Here is a 23,580-nt window from a genome sequence, read left to right on the forward strand (position 1 = left end):
CCTAAAATCCTCCTCGGACAGCCTGGATGACACATGAATATCTCCTGATTCTGCACTTGGGTTCAGGGCACTTACACTGATGGATGTGATAAAGCAGTATCCTTTGCCTGTGGAGATCTGAACAAACTTCTGTTACTGGAGCCTTTAATAGATCTCTGCAGACTATAATTTTTTTTTTGTTTTTGTTTCTGGATTATTTTTTGGATTTTTTTATATTTTTATTAGATATTTTCATCATTTACATTTCCAATGCTATCCCAAAGTCCCCCATACCCTCCCACCCACCCACTCCCACTTTTTGGCCCTGAGGTTCCCCTGTACTGGGGCATATAAAGTTTGCAAGACCAATGGGCCTCTCTTTCCAGTGATGGCCGACTAGGCCATCTTTTGATATATATGCAGCTAGAATCAAGAGCTCCAGGGTACGGGTAAGTTCATAATGTTGTTCCACCTATAGGGTTGCAGATCCCTTTAGCTCCTTGGGTACTTTCTCTAGCTCCTCCATTGGGAGCCCTGTGATCCATCCAATAGCTGACTGTGAGCATCCACTTCTGTGTTTGCTAGGCCCCAACATAGTCTCACAAGAGACAGCTATATCTGGGTCCTTTCAGCAAAATCTAGCTAGTGTATGCAATGGTGTCAGCGTTTGGAAGCTGATTATGGGATGGGTTCCTGGATATGGCAGTCTCTAGATGGTCCATCCTTTCGTCACAGCTCCAAACTTTGTCTCTGTAACTGCTTCCATGGGAGTTTTGTTCCCAATTCTAAGAAGGGGCACAGAGTCCACACTTTGGTCTTCATTCTTCTTGAGTTTCATTCATTTAGAAAATTTTATCTTATATCTTGGGTATCCTGATTTTTTGGACTAATATCCACTTATCAGTGAGTATATTAATGTCTGTATATAATAACAGTCTACAGGGGCAACATAAACATGGCATCCCTGCTGGAGAATTTTTTCTGCCTCTTGATTTTACTGTATTTCATCCTAGATAACAGCACTCTGTGGTGTAGGAGGAGCGGGGATCAACCTTTTCTTATACATTCCCATAACACACCTACCAGAGGAATGAAAGGGTCAAATCACATTGTCAACCAAAATTTTTGCTTATTCGTAATATCAGATTTATTGGTCTTTACACTTTTCATACTTAAATGCAATGTGTGAATCCAGGTCAAATGAGAGACCTCTAACAGATCTCCTTTGAAGTTGTTCTGAGAAATATAAACCTCATATGATACCTGAGTGGGCATGCTGTTTAGTTTTATTTTATATACTTGTCATCTGATCACAAAGTAAACAGACTAAACAGAAAAAAAAAAGATGATTTCATGTATCAATTTAAGTCATAAAATCTTCCAATATGTCATAATCCAACACTCTGATAATAATATGTTGGATTATATCAGGGTCCATACCCATCAATAAATAATTAAATATTTACGATTCTGCCACACTTTGACTCCCAAAACTTAATTATATGCTTTTCAGTGCAAATAAAAACAAAAGGGCTGACTGTGGCATAGCTATGACACAAAATAATTTGGATACAGTACAATATTGAGCCATCCTTAAACTTTATCCTTGAGTAGAAGACAGCATTTTCCAAAATGTAGAGAACCACAAAGAAGCTCATGAGCAGCATGATGGTCCTCGTGGCCCTTTGCTCTGGGGATGTTTTTGAAGAAAGGCTGGTGCTATGAAGGTGCTGGGCCTGCTTCTGGTGCCTCTGAAGGAGAGCCACCATGTACCCACTGGACAGGGCCATGAGACTGACAAGAAATGTTTCCCTGATGGCCATAGGTGCAGAAAACATGCTTGTCCTGGAGTAACTCATGGGTAGAATTGAGCAGGACTGAGTAACATACATAAAATCCTCTGAGGTCAAGTTGGGGGTAGCAATAATCGATATGAAGAGGTGACTGCTAAAAGACATATAGAGAACACAGAAGAAAATAAAGGCACCTGAGATGTGATGGGGAGATTTATGTTTAAACTTTGTTGAACAGAAGCTTCTAGAAGTAAGGGTGATGGTCCAAAGGACATTCAGCAGACAGGTAGCACAAAGGGAGAGGCCCCTCAAAAGCCTGTGCAAATAGATAAGTGATTGACATGTGGTAGAATCCCATATCCCCTGAGATATAAACATGTCCACAGCTATGAGTCCCATAGTTATAAGGAATATTAGTTGGGTTAGGGACAAGAAAGTAATGTAGAGATCAATGGGCTTAGGCCTGTTCTCACCAAGGATCATGCAGACATGGGCAATAAAAAGGATACTGTTAGCAGAGATCCCAACACTCACTTCAGAGAACAACATGATTTGCATGTTTGTGTCAGTTTGGAGCATATTGGCCTTATTCATTGTATGTGGGTAGGAAACAAATAGCAAAAACCTGAGGAGAAAAGAGAAAACTCTTCTTTACAAAAGATGGCCTTGTTCACAAATGCCAACCAACACCAAGCAACAAGATGTCAATTCATCCCAATTCCATCTCATCCGAACTCAACTCCAGCTCTTACCACCTCAAAGCCACCACTGTCCCCACTGTCCTAATGCTTTCCTATCAAGGCTGAGTTGTGTGCACCATTGTGGGTCTACTTTCAAATATAAACTGTTTTGTACAATAAACATTTCCATGAGTTCTAAAAAGCATTTCCACTCATTGTCCAAGGGTTTGGTTTGTTGTGGGACAAAATCTGCATCTCATCTGATGGACATACAATAGCTTTAACATATCTAGCAAGTTGGAATAAAGAAGGTTGTGCAAAACTAGAAATATGCCTTCCTGGAGGACTGTATGATGACAGGTTCCATATACACAGGGTCGTTTTCTTTCTGTCTAATGTACTGTGCTCCTGTACCACCAGATAAAATGTTCATCTCTCTCTCTCTCTCTGTCTCTCTCTCTCTGTCTGTCTCTCTGTCTCTCTCTCTCTGTCTGTCTCTCTCTCTCTCTCTCTCTCTGTCTGTCTCTCTCTCTCTCTCTCTCTGTCTGTCTCTCTCTCTCTCTCTCTCTCTGTCTGTCTCTCTCTCTCTCTCTCTCTCTCTCTCTCTCTCTCTCTCTCTCTCTCTCTGTCTCTTCCTTTCTCTGTTTTTCAAGACAGGGAATGTGTGTAGCCTTGGCTGTCCTAGAATTTACTCTGTAGACGAGGCTGGCCTCTGACTCAGATATCTACCAGCTTCTACCTTTGAAGTGGTTGTTTTAAAAAATGTACCAATACTGGCCAGCCAGGTCAAATATTCTTATTAATCTCCAGAACAAATGATTACCAATTTGAACTCATAATCAAATTCTACCCACTGTCATTTTCTCAGAGTGTAACCTTAAGCACTCAGAGCTACAGTCTCCTCCTCTAGAACATATGGACAGTCAGTCCTGTACCTGTGTCATAGGACTCTATGTATGAAAGAACATGCCGTACACACACCAAACATGGAACTGTTTCTGGCACACAATGATCTCTATAGGCATATCAGCTGATGTTTTTCTCATGCAGTGTCTTGTCATGTAGGCCTGGGAGAGATTATGAATCTCTGTTAATAACTGACCAGCTCTTTTGCCTGCCTGAAACAGAAAAGACAAAAAAATGACCAAAACAGTAGAATGATGGAGTCAAGTACCCTTTCCAAACAGTATGAAATCTGGGTCTTTCTCTGAATTCTAAATGACTCTACATTCAACCTATGACTTTATTCTTCTGCCAGGATGTCTCTGTGTAAAGACCCCGAGAATCAAATGTCAGTATGAACATACTCTTATTTTTGTCTCATTTGGTATGTAAAATCAGGGTGGTAAGTAAAACTACAGTTACAATTAACTCAGGGACATCCCATTCTAAGGTCATGATTAAATGAAAAGTATCACCCAGTCTTGAAGGAGAGGCTCCACGGGAGTGTTCCATTTCACTCTAGGTACAAGAGGCTTCTCCAGACTTCAGTGAAGACAGCCCAAAGGACATGAGTAATGCAATGGGTATATTATGTAGATCAACATTTCCTTTAGTGAATACTTAGTTCATACAAGGCATAAAAAAATTCACAGATACAAGTAAAGAATTATCAACTGAAAATCAAGGGTTGGACATGAAATAATTTCATAGTTTTTCAACTCATACTGTACTGTAATGTAGTATATTAACAAGAAGCACAAGTGTTTAAAATGTTGTAAATATTTACTCTTATATCAAAAAAAAATTCTCTCTGCAATAGAAGGCCATTACAGAAAACCACAAGCAATCAGTGTGTAGAGTTGTGGATCCCAGGCTCAGTAGATCCATGTACCAAAGAACTCTTGCAGCCAAGGCTCAGAGAACACTCGAGAGATGGGTGGAAATATTGAAGAGCTGGGTGATCAGGGAGTTTGCTGTGAGACTGTGTCTCTTGGTCACGTTAAGGAGATGTCTCAACCTAAATATGAGCTAAAAAAAGAAAACAGACAGACACACAGACAGACAGACAGACAGACAGACAGACAGACAGGAGTATGAAAAGAAAGAGAGAAGGGAAGGGAGAATTTGAGGGATTGAGAGACGGAGTGGTGAGAAGGTTCTTGCAAAGCCATCACATTATCAAACTCCCCAGGAAGTGAGGGTTGTCTTCCTCTATATAGTGGGGTGCACATTGTGCTATTTTTAGAGTCACTTCAGTACCTACAAAACATAAATCACTTAGGAAAGCCAAGGGTTTTCAGGAGGCAGGAATATTCAGTCAAGTTCATGACATCATAGATTCAGGAGATCATTGTTCTGAAGTCAGAAGATCCTTATTAGAATGGAAATGAAACTTAATAGTCCCCTTCTCTCTGCAGAAACAGCTGGAGAGAGTGACATGATGTCCTGTAACACTGAGAAAAAGTTAGTCAGGAGAAACACAAACAACAGCCTTGAACACCTGCCAGCACCAGGCTTTGCAGCACACACAACTGTGCCTATGTGAAGGTATGTAGAACATGTTGGGCTAATGCATCATTCTTACTCAAAGCATTCTAATGACAATCAGCACACTTCATAGAAACCAGCTAAAAAGAGGTGTTATTGCCTGTCTTCCCAGATGTTAGGCCTCACATGGATAGCAACCTAACACAACACAGGAGATAGGAGAACATGACAGCCACTGCCTGCAATCAGGAAAATGATGTAAGAGACAGACTTTTGCACAACAGTTAAGACTACAACTAATGCCTGTTTCTCTGAGATGCAATTGTACCATGCCAAAAATTACCTTCTATATCCTGGTCTACCATGTTTCCTCCAGAGACATGTGGTGTTTTTTACATAAGGAAAGGACATGGCTTTGTGTAATAGGTTGTGGAAGAGGAAGGAAAGGTTTAGAGGGCAGAACAGGAGAACAAAACAAACCTGGAGCAAAAAATATACAGAAGAATCATGAGTATTCTATGCTAGACCAACTGTAAAGGCTTGAACTGCTCAGGAGCACAGAGATAGCCCCAAGTTCTGCATGGATCCAGGAAACCATCACTGTACATGCTTCAGTTACACAAATCATGGACAGCCTGAGACACATGGCATCAATAGGCCTCAATCAGGTGACCTTGGTTCAGCAAAATTATGACCTAACCTGTCCATCTGGGGGGAAGTAAAGAGCAGAATGAAAGAGGGTAAGCTCTCTGGAAAACCTACTGCATGTCTGGTTTTTATGGCCCTGTGGGTGCACTGCATCCAGGGAGGAGAAAGACAGAGTGTCTGTGTGCTCCTCTATAACATGGATACAGTCTACCTACACCATGGTGCTGAGAGGCTTTGTAAAGAGTAGGGTTGAAGGCAAGTTTGAGCAACACCTCTCTATCCTTATGTTTATGGAACTGGGTGCTTGTGTTTGTCATTGTCACACAGCTCACCTTTACCATGCTACCATCACTCTCATCCATGCTGGGCTGCCCTGAACAATGAACTTAGGCTTTGGAAGGTGGGACTGGCTCTGCTTCATGAAATGGGTTCTGTTTAAAATGGAGTTACATCAGGCAGTATTCTTTATCTAACAAGTCTACTTGGACTACTACCAGAAAGACACTGAGGGAGAAGCCACCTGTGACTGGAAAACCATCAATAAGCAGATGTCAGCACTGTGTCCAGAGAGGAAATGAAGAAAATGACTCTGTGGGTGTGATAGGGAAACCATGGGAAAAACTGGGGATAAGAAGTGGCTGACACCTTTATTGTCCTCAAGGCCTACCATTACAGCTAGACTATTGTTGCATTAAAAATGCATCTTCAGAAATGCCAGAGAAGACAGTGTGCTCATATGGTGAGTGGAAAGGAAATCCCAGAGAAACCTTGTCACACACCTGACAGGAGTTTTTGTCATAGATGCCTTTTCAAACTACAGAGTCCCAACCATTCTGCAGGAGAAACTTTTCCTGACAGAACCTGAGATGTGATGGATCCCATGGTGAAACATTGGATTACAGGCCTCCTTGTCCAGTGCCTATGAAGGTCCCTTTGTAAGAAAAAGGGACATTGATTTGGTTTATCTATTTCTAACACCATGAGAAGATACAGTTTGTGGAATTATGGGAGCTCATAAGAGAGACCAGACCTAGAGAGAGCAACAAAATCCAGGTTTTCCCATTATTTGACTGCTTTACAATTGTTTCTTCCAAGAAAAAAGAGTCATAAACTCCTGCTCTTGGGACCAGGAATAGGAATTTCTTAGGGGGAATCCATGTCCAAGTTCACCATAGACTTGATATTTCATTCCTGGCAACCAAATTCCTAGCTGAGACATCCCATGGGTCAGAGCCCAGGCTAAGGACAGCATCTGAGTTCTAGTAGCTATAGATGAACTGGGAGTGAGCTGCAGTACACTGTGAGGCTGTACAGGTGCAGCATTGATCCTACAGCTTCATTTCCATGTCTTGTTCAAAGCCTCTGTCTTAGTTAGGATTTTATAGCTGCGAACAGACACCAGGACCAAGACAACTCTTATGATGACAACATTTAATTGGGACTGGATTAAAGGTTCAGAGGTTCAGTCCAGTATCATCAAGATGGGTGCATGGCAGACTCCAGACAGGGATAGTGCAGGAAGCAGAGAGTTCCACATCATGTTGCAAAGGTAAACAGGAGAAGACTATTTTCCAGAAGGCTAGGGGAAGGGCCTCAATGTCCACACCCACAGTGAAACACTTTCGCAAAAAAAGCAACACCTCTCCAGCAAGGCCACATATCCTAATAGTGCCATTGCCTGGACAAAGCTTATTCAAACCACTGCATTCCACTCCCTGGCTACCATAGTCTTGTTCACACACGAGTCTACAGGAGCCATACCTAGCCATAGCACAATAAAAAATACATTTTGTCCAATTTCCAAAGAACCCAGAGACTATAGTCATCTCAACAATAGAAGAAGTCCAAAGTCTCTTCTGAGATTCATCCTATCACTTAACTATAATTCCCAAAGCATGATAGGAGATCAGCTGAGCAAAATCCAAACTGCATCTTCATGTCTGATGTCAAACTGGTTTTTAGATCTCGAAATCCTTTTTCATTTTTGTTGACTGTTACAAATGCCTTTCTCCTTGGCTGGTTCCACTACCTGTTAGCAGCTTTTTCTCAGCAGATACCCCACAACCCTGGCAGCTCGAACGTTTTGGGGTCTCCAAGGCAACTATAAACTTACAGCTTCTTGTTCCAGTGTCTAAGATCCACACCTGATCTCTGGGGTCATCCAAAGGGCTTGGGTCACATATTAATATTCTTTTCCTCTGTAACCTCTAATGTCAGTCTTGCATGATTCAAATCACACACAGCAACAATTATTATATATTCCTACAAAGATAACCCATTAATAACCACTTAAAGCATCCCACTACACTCCAAATCCAAAGTCCCAAAATTCACATTCTTACAAGAAAAAGCATGTCAGGCCTATCAAAGCAAAATCCCCAGTTTCTGGTACCAACTTCTTTCTTAGGGTTTTACTGATGTGAACAGACACCATGACCAAGGCAACACTTATAAGGACAACATTTTCTTGGGACTGGCTTACAGGTTCAGAGGTTCAGTCCTTTATTATCAAGTCAGTAGCATGGCAGCATCCATGAGGCAGGCATGGTGCAGGAAGAGCTGAGAAATCTACATATATTTTCAAAAACAGACAGGAAGAGATTGGCTTCCAGGAAGCTAGGACAAGGTGATTAAAGCCCATGCCTACAGTGGCACACTTCCTCCAACAAGGCCACACCTATTACAACAAAGACACACCTATTACACCTCCTAGTAGTGTGACTCTCTGTGACATCACAAAACCACCACAGTATCAAATCTATGAATCATTCAAACCAAAGAAGTCAAGTCCAAAATAGTTCTAGACAGACACAGAGCTGAAGACATTATATTAAGCTGTGGCTTTAAGATTTCCTTGGTAGCATGAGATCTGTAAGAAAGAATAAGCTTGAAAATTCACTGTGTGATTTAAGTGCTGAGACAGAGAGTTATACACTTTAAAAAATGAATGCAAATCAAAAATCTGTGGATATTCCAGAAGTGTGTAAAATTGGTGAATTTTAGGAGTTACAGAAAATGAATGTCCTAAGAAGGAAAGACATTTGTTACCCAGGCAGAACATAGTCCTCTGTGCTGAAGAGCCATCAGAGCTCAGTGTCTCCACTGCAGACACTGAAAACCTCCTTGTAGACTGAAAACGCCTCTGCCCTCAGCCTTCCTGGTATTCTGCGCTTGGGTGCAGGACACTTACCAATACAGACATGGCAGGGTAGGACTCTGTGCCTAAGAAGATCCTGCACGGCATTGAGGGAGTCTTTAATGCATGTGAGCAATTTGTAATTTTAGTGTCTGCAGAACATGACAAGTTCTCTCGGAGGAGCATGGAGACCTGGCACTCCAGTGGAGCATCTTCCTCGCCTTTGATCATACTCCCAGTGATCTGAATAACAGCCATCAGGGGAGGGCTGGGCACAAACTTTATCTGAGTTATCTTGGCAATACCTTCGGGAGGGATCAGAAAGTTTGCACCAATTAGACAACTCTAACTTTGCTCATTTTGAACCTGAGGTATAATCAATCCCAAACCATTTCATATTTAGCAATACTTTCTGATCTGGGAAGAAAGACTCCTGGGCCTCCCATGACTTACCACCGGCTCTGAGGCTTATGCCTTACAGTGTTAATTGTCAGCCTTTGCTGGGACAGTACTCAGGTTGAATATCAGGATTCCAGGTAGAATTGCTTCTGTATGCCTTAATTTCTATATGTTCTGCTTCAGGATTCGTGCTATGAGTAAAATTTACAAATAAATTTAAAAAGAAATGATAGGAAAGTTTAGAGAAAGAGAGGCACAGCTCAAAGTCTTTTGTGAGGCAGTCATGGGCACCTGAACCCAGCATAGGCCAGGTTTAGCCTAAAGTCCTACTAGCACATCCTTTTCACTCTCTGCTTTATGTTTGGGTTCAAAATGTGACTTCTCAGTTTCTTATTCCAGCAGCCATGCCTGCTGCTTTCCCACCATGACAGTGCTGTTAGCCAAATAAACTGGAACATTTCTCAGAGTTTAAGAGAGATCTGACTCATGAATGGTTCTGTAGGGAACTAGCCAAGTCCTGAAAGAATGTGGGTAATTTGGCACTGGCACAGCTCTGTCAATGATCAGTGACTCAGACCCAACAAAAGGACAAAACCTTCCCTGAGTAAAGCTTGGTAGGATGGCAAAGAGTTCCTCTGGTCCAAATGAAAATGTTCTCAGTGTGTGCAGAGAATGTCCACCATGGCTTCCCCTTGCCCAGATATTTAAGGCCTGAAGACTGACCCCTACAGAGACAGTTACCCCTGAGAGCAGCTAAACCTGCCTCCCTGTTCAACTGTATGCCATATCCTGCCTCATTTTATACACATAAAATGACATCATTTCCTGTTTTGTCATTTTTCATTGGATATTTTCTTTATTTACATTTCAAATATCTTTCCCCTCCAGGTCTCCCCTTCAGAAACTTCTATCTCATCCTCCCCCCCCTGCCTCTATGAGGGTGCTCCCCTACCCACCTACCCATTCCCAACTTCCCGACCTGGTGTGCCCCTGCACTGTGTCATCAAACACCCTCAGGCCCAAGGGCCTCTCCACCCACTGATATCCAACAAGGCCATCCTCTACCACATATGCTCCTAGTGCCATGGATCCATGCATGTGTATTCTTTGGTTGGTGGTCCAGGTCCTGGGAGCTAAAGGGGTATGGACTGTTGACACTGCTGCTTCTTCCATGGAGCTGCAAACCCCCTCAGCTCCTTCAGTCCCTTCTCCATCAGGGACCCCCACACTCAGTCCAATGTTTGGCTGCAAGCATCACCTTTGTATTTGTCAGGCTCTGGCAGAGTCTCTCAGAAAACAGACATATAAGGCTTCCATCAGCAAACACTTCCCAGCATTCACCATAGCTTCTGTATGGGTTTGGCAACTGTATAAGGTATAGATGGGCAGTCTCTGGATGGCCTTTCCTTCAGTCTCTGTGCCATACTTTGGCTCCTTATTTCCTCCTATGAGTATTTTGTTCCTGCTTCTTAAAGGCACTGAACCATCCACATTTTGGTCTTCCTTCTTCTTAAGCTTCATGTGATTTGTGATTTGAATCTTAGGTATTACAAACATTTGGGCTAATCAGTGAGTAAATAACATGTGTGTTCTTTTGTGAATGGGTCACCTCACTCAGGATGATATTTTCAATTTCTATCCATTTACCTATGAATTTCATGAAGTCATTTTGTAAATGTACCACATTTTATGAATCCATTGCTCTGTTGAAGGACATCTGGGTTCTTTCCAGCTTCTGGCTATTATAAATATGGCTGCTATGAACATAGTGTAGCATGTGTCCTTGTTATATGCTGGAGCATCTTCTGGATATATACACCACAGGAGTCCTAAAGCTGAGTCTTCAGATAAACTATGTTCAATTTTCTGAGGAACCAACAGACTGATTTCCAGCGTTGTTTTGATTTGCATTTCCCTATTGACTAAGGATATCAAACATTTCTTTAGTTGCTTCTCAGCCATGTGAGTTTCCTCAGTGGAGAATTCTCTGTTTAGCTCTGTTACCCATTTTTAATAGTATTATTAGCTTCTCTGGAGTCTAACTTCTTGAGTTCTTTATATATATTGAATATTATCCCTCTATCAGATTGGTAAAGATCTTCTCCCATTATGTTGGTTGCTGGTTTGTCCTATTGGCATTGTCCTTTGCCTTACAGAAGCTTTGTAATTTTATGGGGTCCAATTTGTCAATTATTGATCTTAGAACATATTGGTTTCATTTTCATGAAATTTTCCCCTGTGCCCATGTGCTCGAGGCTCTCCCCACTTTCTTTTCTATTGATTTCAGTATATCTGGTTTTATGTGGCAGTCTGCAACTTTGTACAGGGAGATAAGAAAGGATCAATTTGCATCCTTCTACATGTTGACCTCCAGTTGAACCAGCACCATTTTTTTAAATAAATGCAGTCTTTTTTTCACTGGATGGTTTGAAATCCTTTGTCAAATATCAAGTGACCACATATGTGTAGGTTCATTTCTGGGTCTTCAATTCTATTCCATTAATCTACTTAAAATTCACCATACCAATTCCATGCAGTTTTTATCCCAATTGCTATGTAGAACAGCATGAGGTCAGGGATGCTGATTCTCCAAGATGTTCTTTTATTGTTGAGAATAGTTTTTGCTATCCTGGGTTTTAGGTCAAAATGTGGGGTCATGTAAATTTTCTGAATCTCATAAAAGACAGTTTTCAAACCATATAAAATGTTTAGAAACAATATACATCAAAAACATACCACAATTTAAACTAAATAAGCTATAAAAATAGCCCAGTCTTTGTTATGATTTAGTTATTTTCAATAACTTAAAATATTATCTATACTTCACATCTCTAAATTCTCCTGGGAAGAACCACTAGTCTAGATTTAAATGATTCAAATATTTAATCATAGTAAGAGATTCTGACATTAAAGAGTCGATCAGAAACATAAAGATCATGAAAACTACTAAGACTACTTTAGACTATAATAAAAAGTCCTTCCAAGCCCTAGATAAGAAAGGCAGTTTTCTACTTTCTAATATCACCTACAGTTTATCTGCATAATGTAATTCATTGGCTGTCCAATAATAAATAGCTTAAAGGGAATTTATTCACCTATTCAGTAATGGTTTGTTTTGAAGGATATTTTGACCCTTTACTGGACCAAGGTGGAGCACTAAAACCTCCATTGACCACCATGTTGTCTAGCATGGCAGGAATCAGACATTGGGCCAGGACAAGGTAGTGGGCTTCAGGTAGGAATTTGACATTGGGCCATAACAAGGAACAAAGCTCAGGTAGGAATCTAATTTTAGCCTAGAACAGGGAAGTAAGTTCAAGCAGGAATCTAATTTTAGCCTAGAACAAAGATGTAGGCTTCAGGCAAGAATATCACTTTGGGCTAGGACAGGGAAGTAGGCTCAGATAAATTGGTCAATGTGATAAGTCCTTAGAAACAGAGATCACAAGACTTTATTGCCTTGCTTGTTCCTTGACTATTTGACTTTGTTGTACTGCTTCACCTTATTACTTGTATGTAATTAATGTGGTATAAAAATGGATTGGGAAAAAAATAAACTAGCCTCAGTCTCAGAACTGGCTGGGGTCATGCTACAATGTTGTCTAATTGTCCTTTTTCTATTTAATCCTCACTCCTGCAGTGGAGAACCTGTTGACTGACTGAGCTGGCTTGGTCAAAGAAGAGCTTGCGGACAGGAGCTTGATATGGATGTCTCCTGAGAGGTTCGGCCAGAGCTTGACAAATACAGAGGTGGTTGCTCAGAGCCAACTATTGAACTCAGCACAGGGTCCCCAATGGAGGAGTTAGAGAAAGGACTGAAGGAGCTGAAGGGGTTTGCAACCCGATGGGAAGAACAATATCAGCTAACCAGTCTCCCCAGAGCTCCAGGGACTAAACTACCAACCAAAGAGTACACATGGTTGGACCCATGGATCCACCCACATATATAGCAGGGGATGACCTTGTCAAGTATCAATAGGAGGAGAGGCCCTTGGTCTTGTGAAGGTCACCTCCTCTACGAGGCCAACACCTTTGCTACACCAACCCCCATGTTCTTTCAGGAAACCTGGTGACAAGTAGATGGCAATGGCCTGTGCAATAAATTAGGACAGAAGCCCTAAGGGACAGGATGGGCAAAGTATGAGCATTTTCCAGTGTCCTCCATGCTGTGACTTCCTCTTCCCCAGCTGAGCCATGCCTGTTGTATGAGCATTAAAATGTTCATGAAGCCACTGTGTAGCATTCAGATTTCCACATTGGTATGAGTTAGGTATTTGATAATGGATGCCTTGCCTTTCCTCTGAGGATTCCTCTCCCCAGGTGCCTTATGTGAGATCTTAGACAGTAGATGTTATTGGTTTTTTACATATGTTTAGTTCCTTATGTGTCCACTCCTCTTTGGAAATAGCTCATCTGTCATGCATTGCTCCTGTGTGAACTTTTGACATATTAAAACAGTTATTATAAAGTGTTATCTTCTAATTCTGAGACCCAAACACAGGAGCATGCCACCCTGGATGATTGGACTCTCTTCTGATATGGGCCTCTGCTCCAATCTTTAAACAGTGACAACAACAACAACTAACCCCAGAGATTACCAGATGGCGAAAGGTAAACGTAATAATCTTACTAACAGAAACCAAGACCACTCACCATCATCAGAACCCAGCACTCCCACTTCGCCCAGTCCAGGGCACCCCAACACACCGGAAAAGCTAGACACGGATCTAAAAGCATATCTCCTGATGATGGTAGAGGACTTCAAGAAGGACTTTAATAACACACTTAAAGAAATACAAAGGAACACTGGTAAACAGGTAGAAGACAATAAAGAGGAAGCACAAAAATCCCTTAAAGAATTGCAGGAGAACACTGCTAAAGAGTTACAAATCCTTAAAGAAAAACAGGATAACCTAATCAAACAGGTAGAAGTCCTTAATGAAAAACAGGAAAACACATCCAAACAGATGATGGAAATGAACAAAACCATACTAGACCTAAAAAGGGAAGTAGACACTAAAGAAAACCCAAAATGAGGCAACACTGGAGATAGAAACCCTAGGAAAGAAATCTGGAACCATATATACCAGCATCAGCAACAGAATACAAGAGATGGAAGAGAGAATCTCAGGTGCAGAAGATTCCATAGAGAACATCGGCACAACAATCAAGGAAAATGTAAAATGCAAAAAGATCCTAACTCAAAACATCCAAGAAATACAGGACACAATGAGAAGACCAAACCTACGGATAATAGGAGTGGATGAGAATGAAGATTTTCAACTCAAAGGACCAGCAAACATCTTCAACAAAATTATAGAAGAAAACTTCCCAAATCTAAAGAAAGAGATGCCCATGAACATACAAGAAGCCTACAGAACTCCAAATAGACTGGACCAGAAAAGAAGCTCCCCAGGGAGAAGAATCCAGTTCAAGGTTGGCCTCACACATAGTTATGTTCAAGCTGCCTATGATTGCACATCCCTAACTCCCAAGTCTTCCATTACTTCTACATTTTCTTTAAATTCATTTTTACTGTTTACTAAGAGCTGGAAAGCTATAAGTCATGGGTCACAGAACCAAGATTTCTTGGATACAGGTTCTCTGTGTGTTGAAAGAACCTGGAAGAAACAGCCTGTCACTCACTGTGTAGATTTAATCAGAAACATGGAAGCTGAAGGAAAGCATCAGAGGTCTCAAAGTTAAGCAGATGAATTATGGAATAGAAGGTCAATTAGGACTCTTTTTGTATGAGGGAAAACTTGGGGTTAGGTCACATTGTGACCTGATCCATTGTGCAAGTGTGGCAAGGAATCTCAGAGAAAATTTTGGGCCCAGCTCTCTCACAATGACTGTTATCCAACAGAGTAGAGTCAACTCAACAGGTAAAATGTTCCAGTGGGATCCCACATGTCCCTGCTCACCAGAGGGAACTTGTCACCTGCAGTCAACAAAATTACAGGCTGCAGAGATGGGTTAAAGGCTCCCTTCACCTAAGCCTGTGCAGGATCTCCTCAGGTTCAGAGTCCTTTTTTGTGTTGTACATCTGGGTAAGTGCTCTGCACTCAAAAGCAGAATCAGACAGTGGATGAGACCCAGGCAGGCTGTGCGAGAGGAACTTGGGGGCTGCAGCGGGAGTTTCAGGATCTGTAGAGGAGATGCTGAGCTCCAGCAGCCTCTCAGCACAGAGGAATATGTTCTGCATCAAGTGCAGTTTCTTCCTGGGTTATTCATTTCCTTAAGGTCCTAAAATTACTTAATTTTTATAAGGTGTCAGTTAACTTTAATTTCAATTTCTTTTTCTGACCTAACTTCAAATTTTACTTTATCATCCATAAGTTGTATGGTGTAATTTCTAGAGGTTTTCAGAAGTGATCCTTTGTTTGTATCTTAAACAGAAATGGTGTTTTCTTTCAAATATAAACAAATACACTTAATTTTGCTTCTATCAATTAGTACCATAAATGAAATGTTTCTGATATACTGGCTTCTATAGTGTGAATACTTAAAAGTTCTAAAAGCCATTGAAAAAGAAATGGGTTGTATGTTCAAACCTCACCTAACAAGGGGCTCTTTGCTGACCTTTATTGACTAGAATTTTCCTAAGAGCCTTTCTATTCCCTACTTAACTTCAAAAATTATGTCAGCCCGTTGCCTCTATTTGCCTGATAGAAGCAGTCACCTGAGTCACTGTGGTGGTGTGGTTACAGGACACAGATTGTTAATAGACAGTGAACATGTTCCTAATGGACATGATATTTATGTTCATTAATCATTTCTATGATAGTCATTGAATAAATATCCTTTATAATTTTCTGATATTAGAAATGTCCAACAAGTGTACTGGAAGGGAGGTCAGAGCTCCTTAACAGAAAAGACAAACCTTTCATGACTGGGTGATTAGGGAAATTAGGGTTGTGTGGGTCCATTGTTGGAGGCTGTGGTCTGTGGGACATTTCTCTAGGTCTAGAAAACATTCCATCAAATATTTCTAGTATGAATTAAAATAAGATTTACTAACTTTTATTTTTTTAATTATGTGTGTGCAAAGTATGCATGCGAGTGCCGGTGCCATAGAGGTCTAAAGAGGTCACTGATGCCCTAGCTCAGGTGTAAGCCAGTTGACTTAGATGCTAGGAACCAAACTCAGCTGATGTGACCTGACTAGATGTTTTGGGTTCCTGACTTCACTTCTTGCTGGTGAACTGTAACCTGAAAGTGTATGCCAGATAAACATCCCTAATGCCAATTTTTGGTTAGAGTGTTTTGGTATGGCAAGAAAAATGAAATGGGGAAACATCCCACTAGAAATAATCAAATCTTATGAAACTCTTACTATACCAGACAAGATGACAGAAACAAGCCAGATATCACAGTGCCCCCTAAAAACCTCAAAGTGGGGGAATAGTATGGAAGTGCTTCTAGAATATGTGATCATTTTAATGCAAAAAGAACTTTAGGCACCAAAGGAGCCCATCTACAGGTTCATGATCCAGGCATGACTGATAATGAAGGAGTATTGGACCCCAGGCAAACTTGAGTATAAATGATGCATTGAACTGGGTCCATTAGTATTCCTAAAGGCAATAATTGTATTGGGTACCAATTATACCATGATTGTTTGTGGCAAAGACTTTCTATTGCCTTTCTCCTCAGATATTTATTCTATTTCTTTGTCCCATACTGTGAGAAGAACAACACACTGTGTGGAGTTGTTGACTTACAAAATATATTTTTCTCTGAAGTGGACATTGGGATCTCATTCACCAGTATCCTCTTCCTCTTCCACATCCTTCAGTTCCTTCTTGACCACAGGCTCCAGATCACTGACCTGATAATCAGTCTCTTGATCCTCAACCACCTTGGGGTGCTAACAGTCATGGGATTCACAGCTGTTGATATTTTTGTATCTTAGAATTTGTGGACACTATGACATCAAATCAAATCCCTTTCCCACTTGCACAGGCTTTTGAGGGACCTCTCTCTTTGTGCTACCTGTTTTCTGAGTGTCCACCAGGATATCACCCTTAGCCCCAGAAGATCCTGTTTGGCAAAATTCAAATATAAATCCCCACAGCACAGCCTGTGTTACATTTTTGTACTGTGCCCTTCTATATGTCCTGTGGTGCTCACTTCTCCTCCATGGTTGCTGACTACAACTTCTCTTTACATGGTCTCATATTTGTCAATGAATCCTGAATTATTTTACCCATGGGTTATATCATCAGGCACTTATTTTCCATATTGAGAATATATCAGGATGTGTCCTTCTTAGCTCTCATGACCCTCTCCAGTGGGTACATGGTAGTTTGCTTGTGTAAGCACAGGAAGCAGGCCCAGCATCTTCACAACACCAGCCTTTCTTCAAAGGCATCCCCGGAGCAAAGGATCACCCTTTGCTGCTCATGAGCTTCTTTGTGTTGATGTACTGTTTGGACTTCATCATATCCATCTTCCAACTTACACACAACAGAGACCCAGTCTGACACAATATTCAGATGATGGTTTCTAATAGCTCAGCCAGCCTCAGTCCTTTGCTGTTAACTGACCAAATGATGGAAGGTAACTACAGAGATGGTGTTTGGCCATTACATAATCCCTGTTATGACTTCACCTCTGCCTATTCAGTGCAAATCATCTAATGAAGGGGCCTTTGCACCCCATGTTGTCTCAGAAAGTAGACCATAAAACATTTAATCTAGCAGGAGACCCAAAAGTCCAGGAAAAAGACAATAAAATCCCCCACTTGAGGAACAGCCTAAAGATAGCCACTTGAATGGGCAATATCTTATCTCAGGATAGGCCATCTGTGCTGGGCAGCCCATCATATGGTCAATATTTCATGATGCAGGAATGCAGCCCATCTGTGATATCCTAGTACCCATCAATGAAATTTTAGATTACCTAACCCTAACAATATAATAATACATTTACCTATCTTAAGTCTAAGTCGCTATGCTTCTGTAGCTGACCTGCCTGTCTGAGTTGTTCTGAGGCTAGAAACTGCAGTCTCCAGTTTAACACCTCAGAGTAAAGCATCGGAGGAGGGAAGCATGGGGGTTAAGATAAAGTAGCCTTTTTTCTATTGCTGCAGGAAATGCATGAAGTTGAAGGAAGAAGAGAGGGGGAGGCCTATCTCTGCTCTTAGTTCTCAGGACTTGTTTGTCTTTTAGAGTGCATGATACATGGTAAAAAGTTCTCTACAAGTTTGCACATAAATTCAGGTCATAAATTGAATACGGTTTACAAAAGAAAATGTCTACATGTGTATCTGCCAAAAGTAATTGTCTGGCTAAACATTCATCATTTGTTACTAGCTCTACAGGTTCACAAAGTGTTAAAAACATAACTAAGTAATCCTTGAAATTTTGTATAGATAAACACAGTCAATATTTTATCTTCTATCCTTGCCCCTATAGTAAATCCTTAGCTCAATTTTTATGAACTTTGGTTAATGGTTTTACAACCTCTTAGAATGTGCTCAAGGTTTAGATGCCTCTAAGCTATTTCAGAAGTAATTAACTCATGACACTTGAAGACTGGCAGTGTTCACATCACAGTTTTGACATCAGAAAAGATGTAATAGTCATCCCATTATAAAAGAGAGCCGAATGTCTTTGTCTGAGTTGCCATTTTGAAGCAGTAATGACTCCTAAATACTGGTTGTTTCTGCCGAATGACCACTCCTTGTTCTTATATACTGTTTGAATCTCAGGTCTTCCTTCAATAATTCTTGGTGCTAATAGCCAGTTGTGTGTTTCCCTGATGCTGTTTGTATTCTAATGTTAATTTTGCTTCCTCAAGTGTGGCTGCTCACATGCTCAAGTGATATCATTTGAAACTTTTCCCCATTTTAACTGGTCAAATAAAGGCTAAAGGCTATGATTGGGCAGTGGAAGGAAAAGGTGGAACTGGAGGTCATGGAGAGTGTGGTCCGGTAAAAGGAGGAGGAGAAGGAAGGAGATAGAGCAGAAGAAGAGGAAGAAACAAGGAGCAGAGCCACATGGCCAGGAGAACTGCAGTAGCAAAGAGTATCATAGTTGGAGAATAAGTTAGTATAGTGCTAGATCTGCCCAATCTAAGCATATAACTTATAAATATGATAACTGGATTTTGTATGTTTTATATGGGATTATTGGAGTTGAAAACTACTGTAACAAATTGATGCACCCTATGTGGGACTTATAACCCAACTAACCTGAGATAAAAGTCCCCACACATAGTGTGAATGGCTGTTGCTGCAATCTAGGGCTGCAGCAGTGTGGATTGAACACTGAGTGAGTCTCAAGGGTCCTCAGAGAGCTGCTGAGAGGCTTTCTACCAAAGCCCCAGACAGCATCCAGGGGCAGCACCCCAGCCTGAGCTGGGACTTGGACAGCATGGTGGTGCAACATGGTTGGGGTTCCCTGAACCTAGGGAATCTGGGGGACCCTGGAGCTTGACTGATTGCACTGTAGCTTTCTATAGTAGGCTGATCCAGCATCTACACCCAAGGGATCCTTCCCACACTCACTTCCCCATGTCCACCATGTCTAAACAGGCTAGACCCACTCTACCACCTGAGATCAGTGGCTGTGACTCAAACGAATGCAGGACAACCCAGAAGTGAACCGCAGAGTCCCAACTCAAACACCAGAAGAAAACAGAGGTAATGGAAGCTTCAGATCAGGTAATAAGAATTATAAATTAACTATATAGATAGATAGATATTTAAAGATGAGAAACACAATAAATACCATTTGTGTTTTATGGGATGCTATTTTGAATGGTTTGACAGGGATGTATTTAAAGGAAATTGATATGTTGTCAGTTATTATTATTACAATGTTTACTATCTTGGTTTATCATGTCTTCTCAAAAGACAGGACCCTAGACACAAGATTCTAAGCTTTAGAAAAGATATTATAGGAAACCCTGCAACAACAGGTACTGGAATTTATAGGTCAAGATAAGTGATAGAGAGAAGAAAATGAATATTGGAGACAGGATCTGGAAAACATGCTAGAACAAAGAATGCAACAGTTCACAGATCAGAATGGCCAGCAGAGAGGAAATGATGAGCATTGGAAGCAAGGCTTGAAGGAGAAACTTTTAAAATTAATCAATCATAATAAAATAGACAGCAGAGTATCAGAATTAAAATATGAAGAAAAATTAAAATGTGGAAGCAAAACCTTGGACAGAGAATACAGGAACTTATGGAACAGGAGGAACAACAAAAGGAAAGTTAGGAAGCATGGGCACAGACCTTAAGAGGGGAACTTAAAATATCAATTAGGGAAAATACTCAGGTAGACACAGAAGATAAAATTAGATAAAGCCAACCAAAGGCTGTTAGAAAACAAACTTTAGTTTATCCAGTTAGTTTACAACAAGACCAGCAGATGATGATCATCCACAGGGTTATCAGGAATTCTAATGGCAACCTGTGGATATGTCAGAACTGAGAAAATGTAAGGAAAATGTCACTAATTTAGGAATGCATTCATCATTTCTAAAATAAATCCTGACTTTTGGGGCTATTAAAAATAGAATAATCCCCCAAGGCTGGAAGGATATGTCAAGAGCAATACTAGATAGAAAGAACCTGCTGCAAATATACAATGGTTCTTATGGAGATAGCACAACAAAATAGAGCCAGGAGTAGAGAGATTTCCACAGATCAGCTGCTTGATGAAGATCACTTTGCTGACATAGAAGTGCAAGCTGTATATGATGAAGAAACCTTGGCATTGTGTTGCTTTGGCAGCCTTAAATGCCTCAGACAAAGTCACAGAAACAGGGGAAAGACTTGAAGCATTTTTTCAAGTCATACAAGGTCCAAAAAAACATTCTGTGACTTTTTGCTGTGAAGGCTGACTTCTGCTGTGGGAAGGAATATATCAGATCCATCAGCAAGTAAGGTGCTAATAGAGTCCTTAGCCTTTGAAAATTTTGAATGGTGAATTGAAGGGAGTAATCAGACCATTGAGGACAAGGTCAGTATCAATAGATGAGTGGATTAGATATACAGTTGATGTTAGACCTCGTTCACCTGATGTCTTAGGGTTTTACTGCTGTGAACAGACACCATGACCAAGGCAAGTCTTATAAAAACAGCATTTAATTGGGGGTGGCCTAGAGTTTTAGAGGTTAAGTCCATTATCATCAAGGTGGGAGCATGGAAGTATCCATTCAGGCATGGTGCAGGCAGAGCTGAGAGTTCTACATCTTCATCCAAAGGCTGCTAGTGGAAGACTGACGCCCAGGCAACTAGGGAAAGGGTATTAAGCCAACTCTCACAGTGACACACCTATTCCAACAAGGCCACACCTTCAAATGGTGCCACTCCCTGGTCCAAGAATATACAAACCATAACACCTGATATGACCTTAATAGGAGAAGCTACTACTAAATGCCTTGAGATGACCCAAAATTTCAAATGTCTTAATTCTAGTGAGCAGGGTCATTTCAGAATAAACTGCAGAGAAAACCAAATTAATTCCAAAAAGGAGTCTATGCCTTCTGGAATATGTAAAAGATGTGGCAAAGGCCAACATTGGGCTAGGGAATGTGGAACAACAACAGACAAATGGTGCAAAAACTCTCAAGGGCACATCTTGCAGGACCCAATGCCAGACAGGAAGAGTTCTCTTCCTCAGGACAATTAAACACCACTGAAAACAGACATTGTGGGAGCAGATAACAAGGTCAAGGTAAATTCTACAAACAACTCAAAAGACCTAAAAAGAGGCCAAAAACAAATATTTTGGCAAACTTCTATAGAGTATCAAAGGCCCAAGCTTAGAATATTAGTAAACAATATTGAAATTGAAGGAATGGTCAACACTGGAGCAGATGTCACCATTATCTCTCCAAAATCATGGCTTGCAGATTGGCCATTTCAAAAAGTAGACATACAATTTCAAGGAGCCGGAACTTTATCCCAAAGAAAGCAAAGCACCAGATGGCTTAAATGTACAGAGCCTGAGGGTCAGATAGGAAAATTAAGGCCATCTGTGGCTAATGTGCCTATAAACTTATGGGGAAGAGATATGTTACAACAGTGGAAAACACAAATCAATATCCCTTCAGTTTCAGAAGCTGGCCACAAAACTGGTCAGGCTCCTAATTTTTAAAAAATCAAATTAGTTAAGGAATGTTATTAAATACAGTTACAGACTAACCAGGCTGTCCATAAACATGATGCAATAGGTGGTGACAATTCAGCTTTACATCAAGGAGCCACTTAAAACACCAACAGCCTTACTACTAAAGTGGTTAGCTGACCAACCAATTTGGATTGATTAATGGTCCGTGACAAAAGAAAAACTACAGGTGCTAGAACACCTAGTCCAGGAACAGTTAAGACTCAGTATATAGAGGAGTCCACTAGCCCTTGGAATTCTGTGGTATTTGTCATTTAAAATGAAAGTATGGAAAATGGAGGATGTTTACAGATCTCAGAGAAATTAATGAGATTATTCAGCCAATGAGTTCCTTGCAGCCTGGAATCCCACTGGCTTCCTGGTTGCCTAAGGAATGGACTATCATAGTAATTGATCTAAAAGATTGTTCTTTGACAATTCTTCTACGTGAACATGATAAAGAAAGGTTACATCCAGAAGATGTTCCAACTGGTAATAAGGATACATGCTCCACTATGTTCATAGCAGCTTTATTTATAATATCCAGAAGCTCGAAAGAACCCAGATGTCCCTCAACAGAGGAATGGATACAGAAAACATTTATACAATGGAGTAGTACTCAGCTATTAAAAACAATGAATTTATGAAATTCTTAGACAAATGAATGTATCTGGAGGATATCATCCTTAGTAAGGTAACCCAATCACAAAAGAACTCATTAGATAAATATGCACTCACTGATAAGTGGATATTAGCCCAGAAACTTAAAATACCCAAGATACAATTTGCAAAACACAAGAAAATCAAGAAGAGGGAAGATCAATGCCTGGATACTTCATTCCTTCTTAGAATAGGGAACAAAATACCCATGAAAGGAGTTACACAGATAAAGTTTGGAGCTAAGATGAAAGGACGGATTATCCAGAGACTACCCCAACCAGAGATCCATCCCATAATCAGCCACAAACCCAGACACTATTGCATATGCCAGCAAGATTTTGCTGAAGGGACCCAGATATAGCTGTCTCGTATGAGGCTATGCCAATTGCCTGGCAAATACAGAAGTGGATGCTCACAGTCATTTATAAGATGGAACACAGGGCATTCAATGGAGAAGCTAGAAAAAGTACCCAAGGAGCTGAAGGGATCTGCAACCCTATAGGTGGAACAACAATATGAACTAACCAGTACCTCCAGAGCTCGTGTCTCTAGCTGCATATGTAGCAGAAGATGGGCTAGTCGGCCATCACTGGGAAGAGAGGCTCCTTGGTTTTGCAAACTTTATATGCCCCAGTACAGGGGAATGCCAGGGCCAAGAAGTGGGAGTGGGTGAGTAGGGGAGCAGGGCAGGAGGGGAGGGTATAGGGAACTTTCAAGATAGCATTTGA

At 40.9% G+C, this 23,580-nt stretch overlaps 1 protein-coding gene and 1 pseudogene across 3 annotated transcripts; one reads left to right on the forward strand and one right to left on the reverse strand.

The window, feature by feature from the left end:
* Positions 1-309: 309 nt before the first annotated feature.
* On the reverse strand, positions 310-8,893 carry LOC147003917 (vomeronasal type-1 receptor 40). 3 transcript variants are annotated; one of them, XM_085839644.1, is made up of 3 exons: positions 8,721-8,893; positions 3,388-3,519; positions 310-2,397 (listed from the first exon to the last, which is right to left on the reverse strand). In XM_085839644.1, the coding sequence occupies exon 3, from the start codon at positions 2,364-2,366 to the stop codon at positions 1,434-1,436; it is 933 nt and encodes a 310-aa protein (XP_085695770.1). In that variant the 5' UTR covers positions 2,367-2,397; positions 3,388-3,519; positions 8,721-8,893; the 3' UTR covers positions 310-1,433. The 3 variants fall into 3 exon arrangements, with proteins under 3 accessions (XP_085695770.1, XP_085695768.1, XP_085695769.1); XM_085839642.1 differs by having other exon boundaries at positions 3,388-3,570; XM_085839643.1 differs by lacking the exon at positions 8,721-8,893 and adding an exon at positions 8,579-8,654 and having other exon boundaries at positions 3,388-3,570.
* The window catches only part of LOC147003918 (vomeronasal type-1 receptor 90-like), a 30,379-nt pseudogene continuing 13,810 nt past the window's right edge, over positions 7,012-23,580 (forward strand).

This window comes from Mus caroli, unplaced genomic scaffold (assembly GCF_978045245.1).
Source record: "Mus caroli unplaced genomic scaffold, Mus_caroli_1 scaffold_7, whole genome shotgun sequence".
NCBI lineage: Eukaryota > Metazoa > Chordata > Mammalia > Rodentia > Muridae > Mus > Mus caroli.

Excerpts from the sequence above, each read along its gene's own strand:
- LOC147003917 (XM_085839644.1), bottom strand. The coding sequence starts at position 2,366 with ATGAATAAGGCCAATATGCTCCAAACTGACACAAACATGCAAATCATG.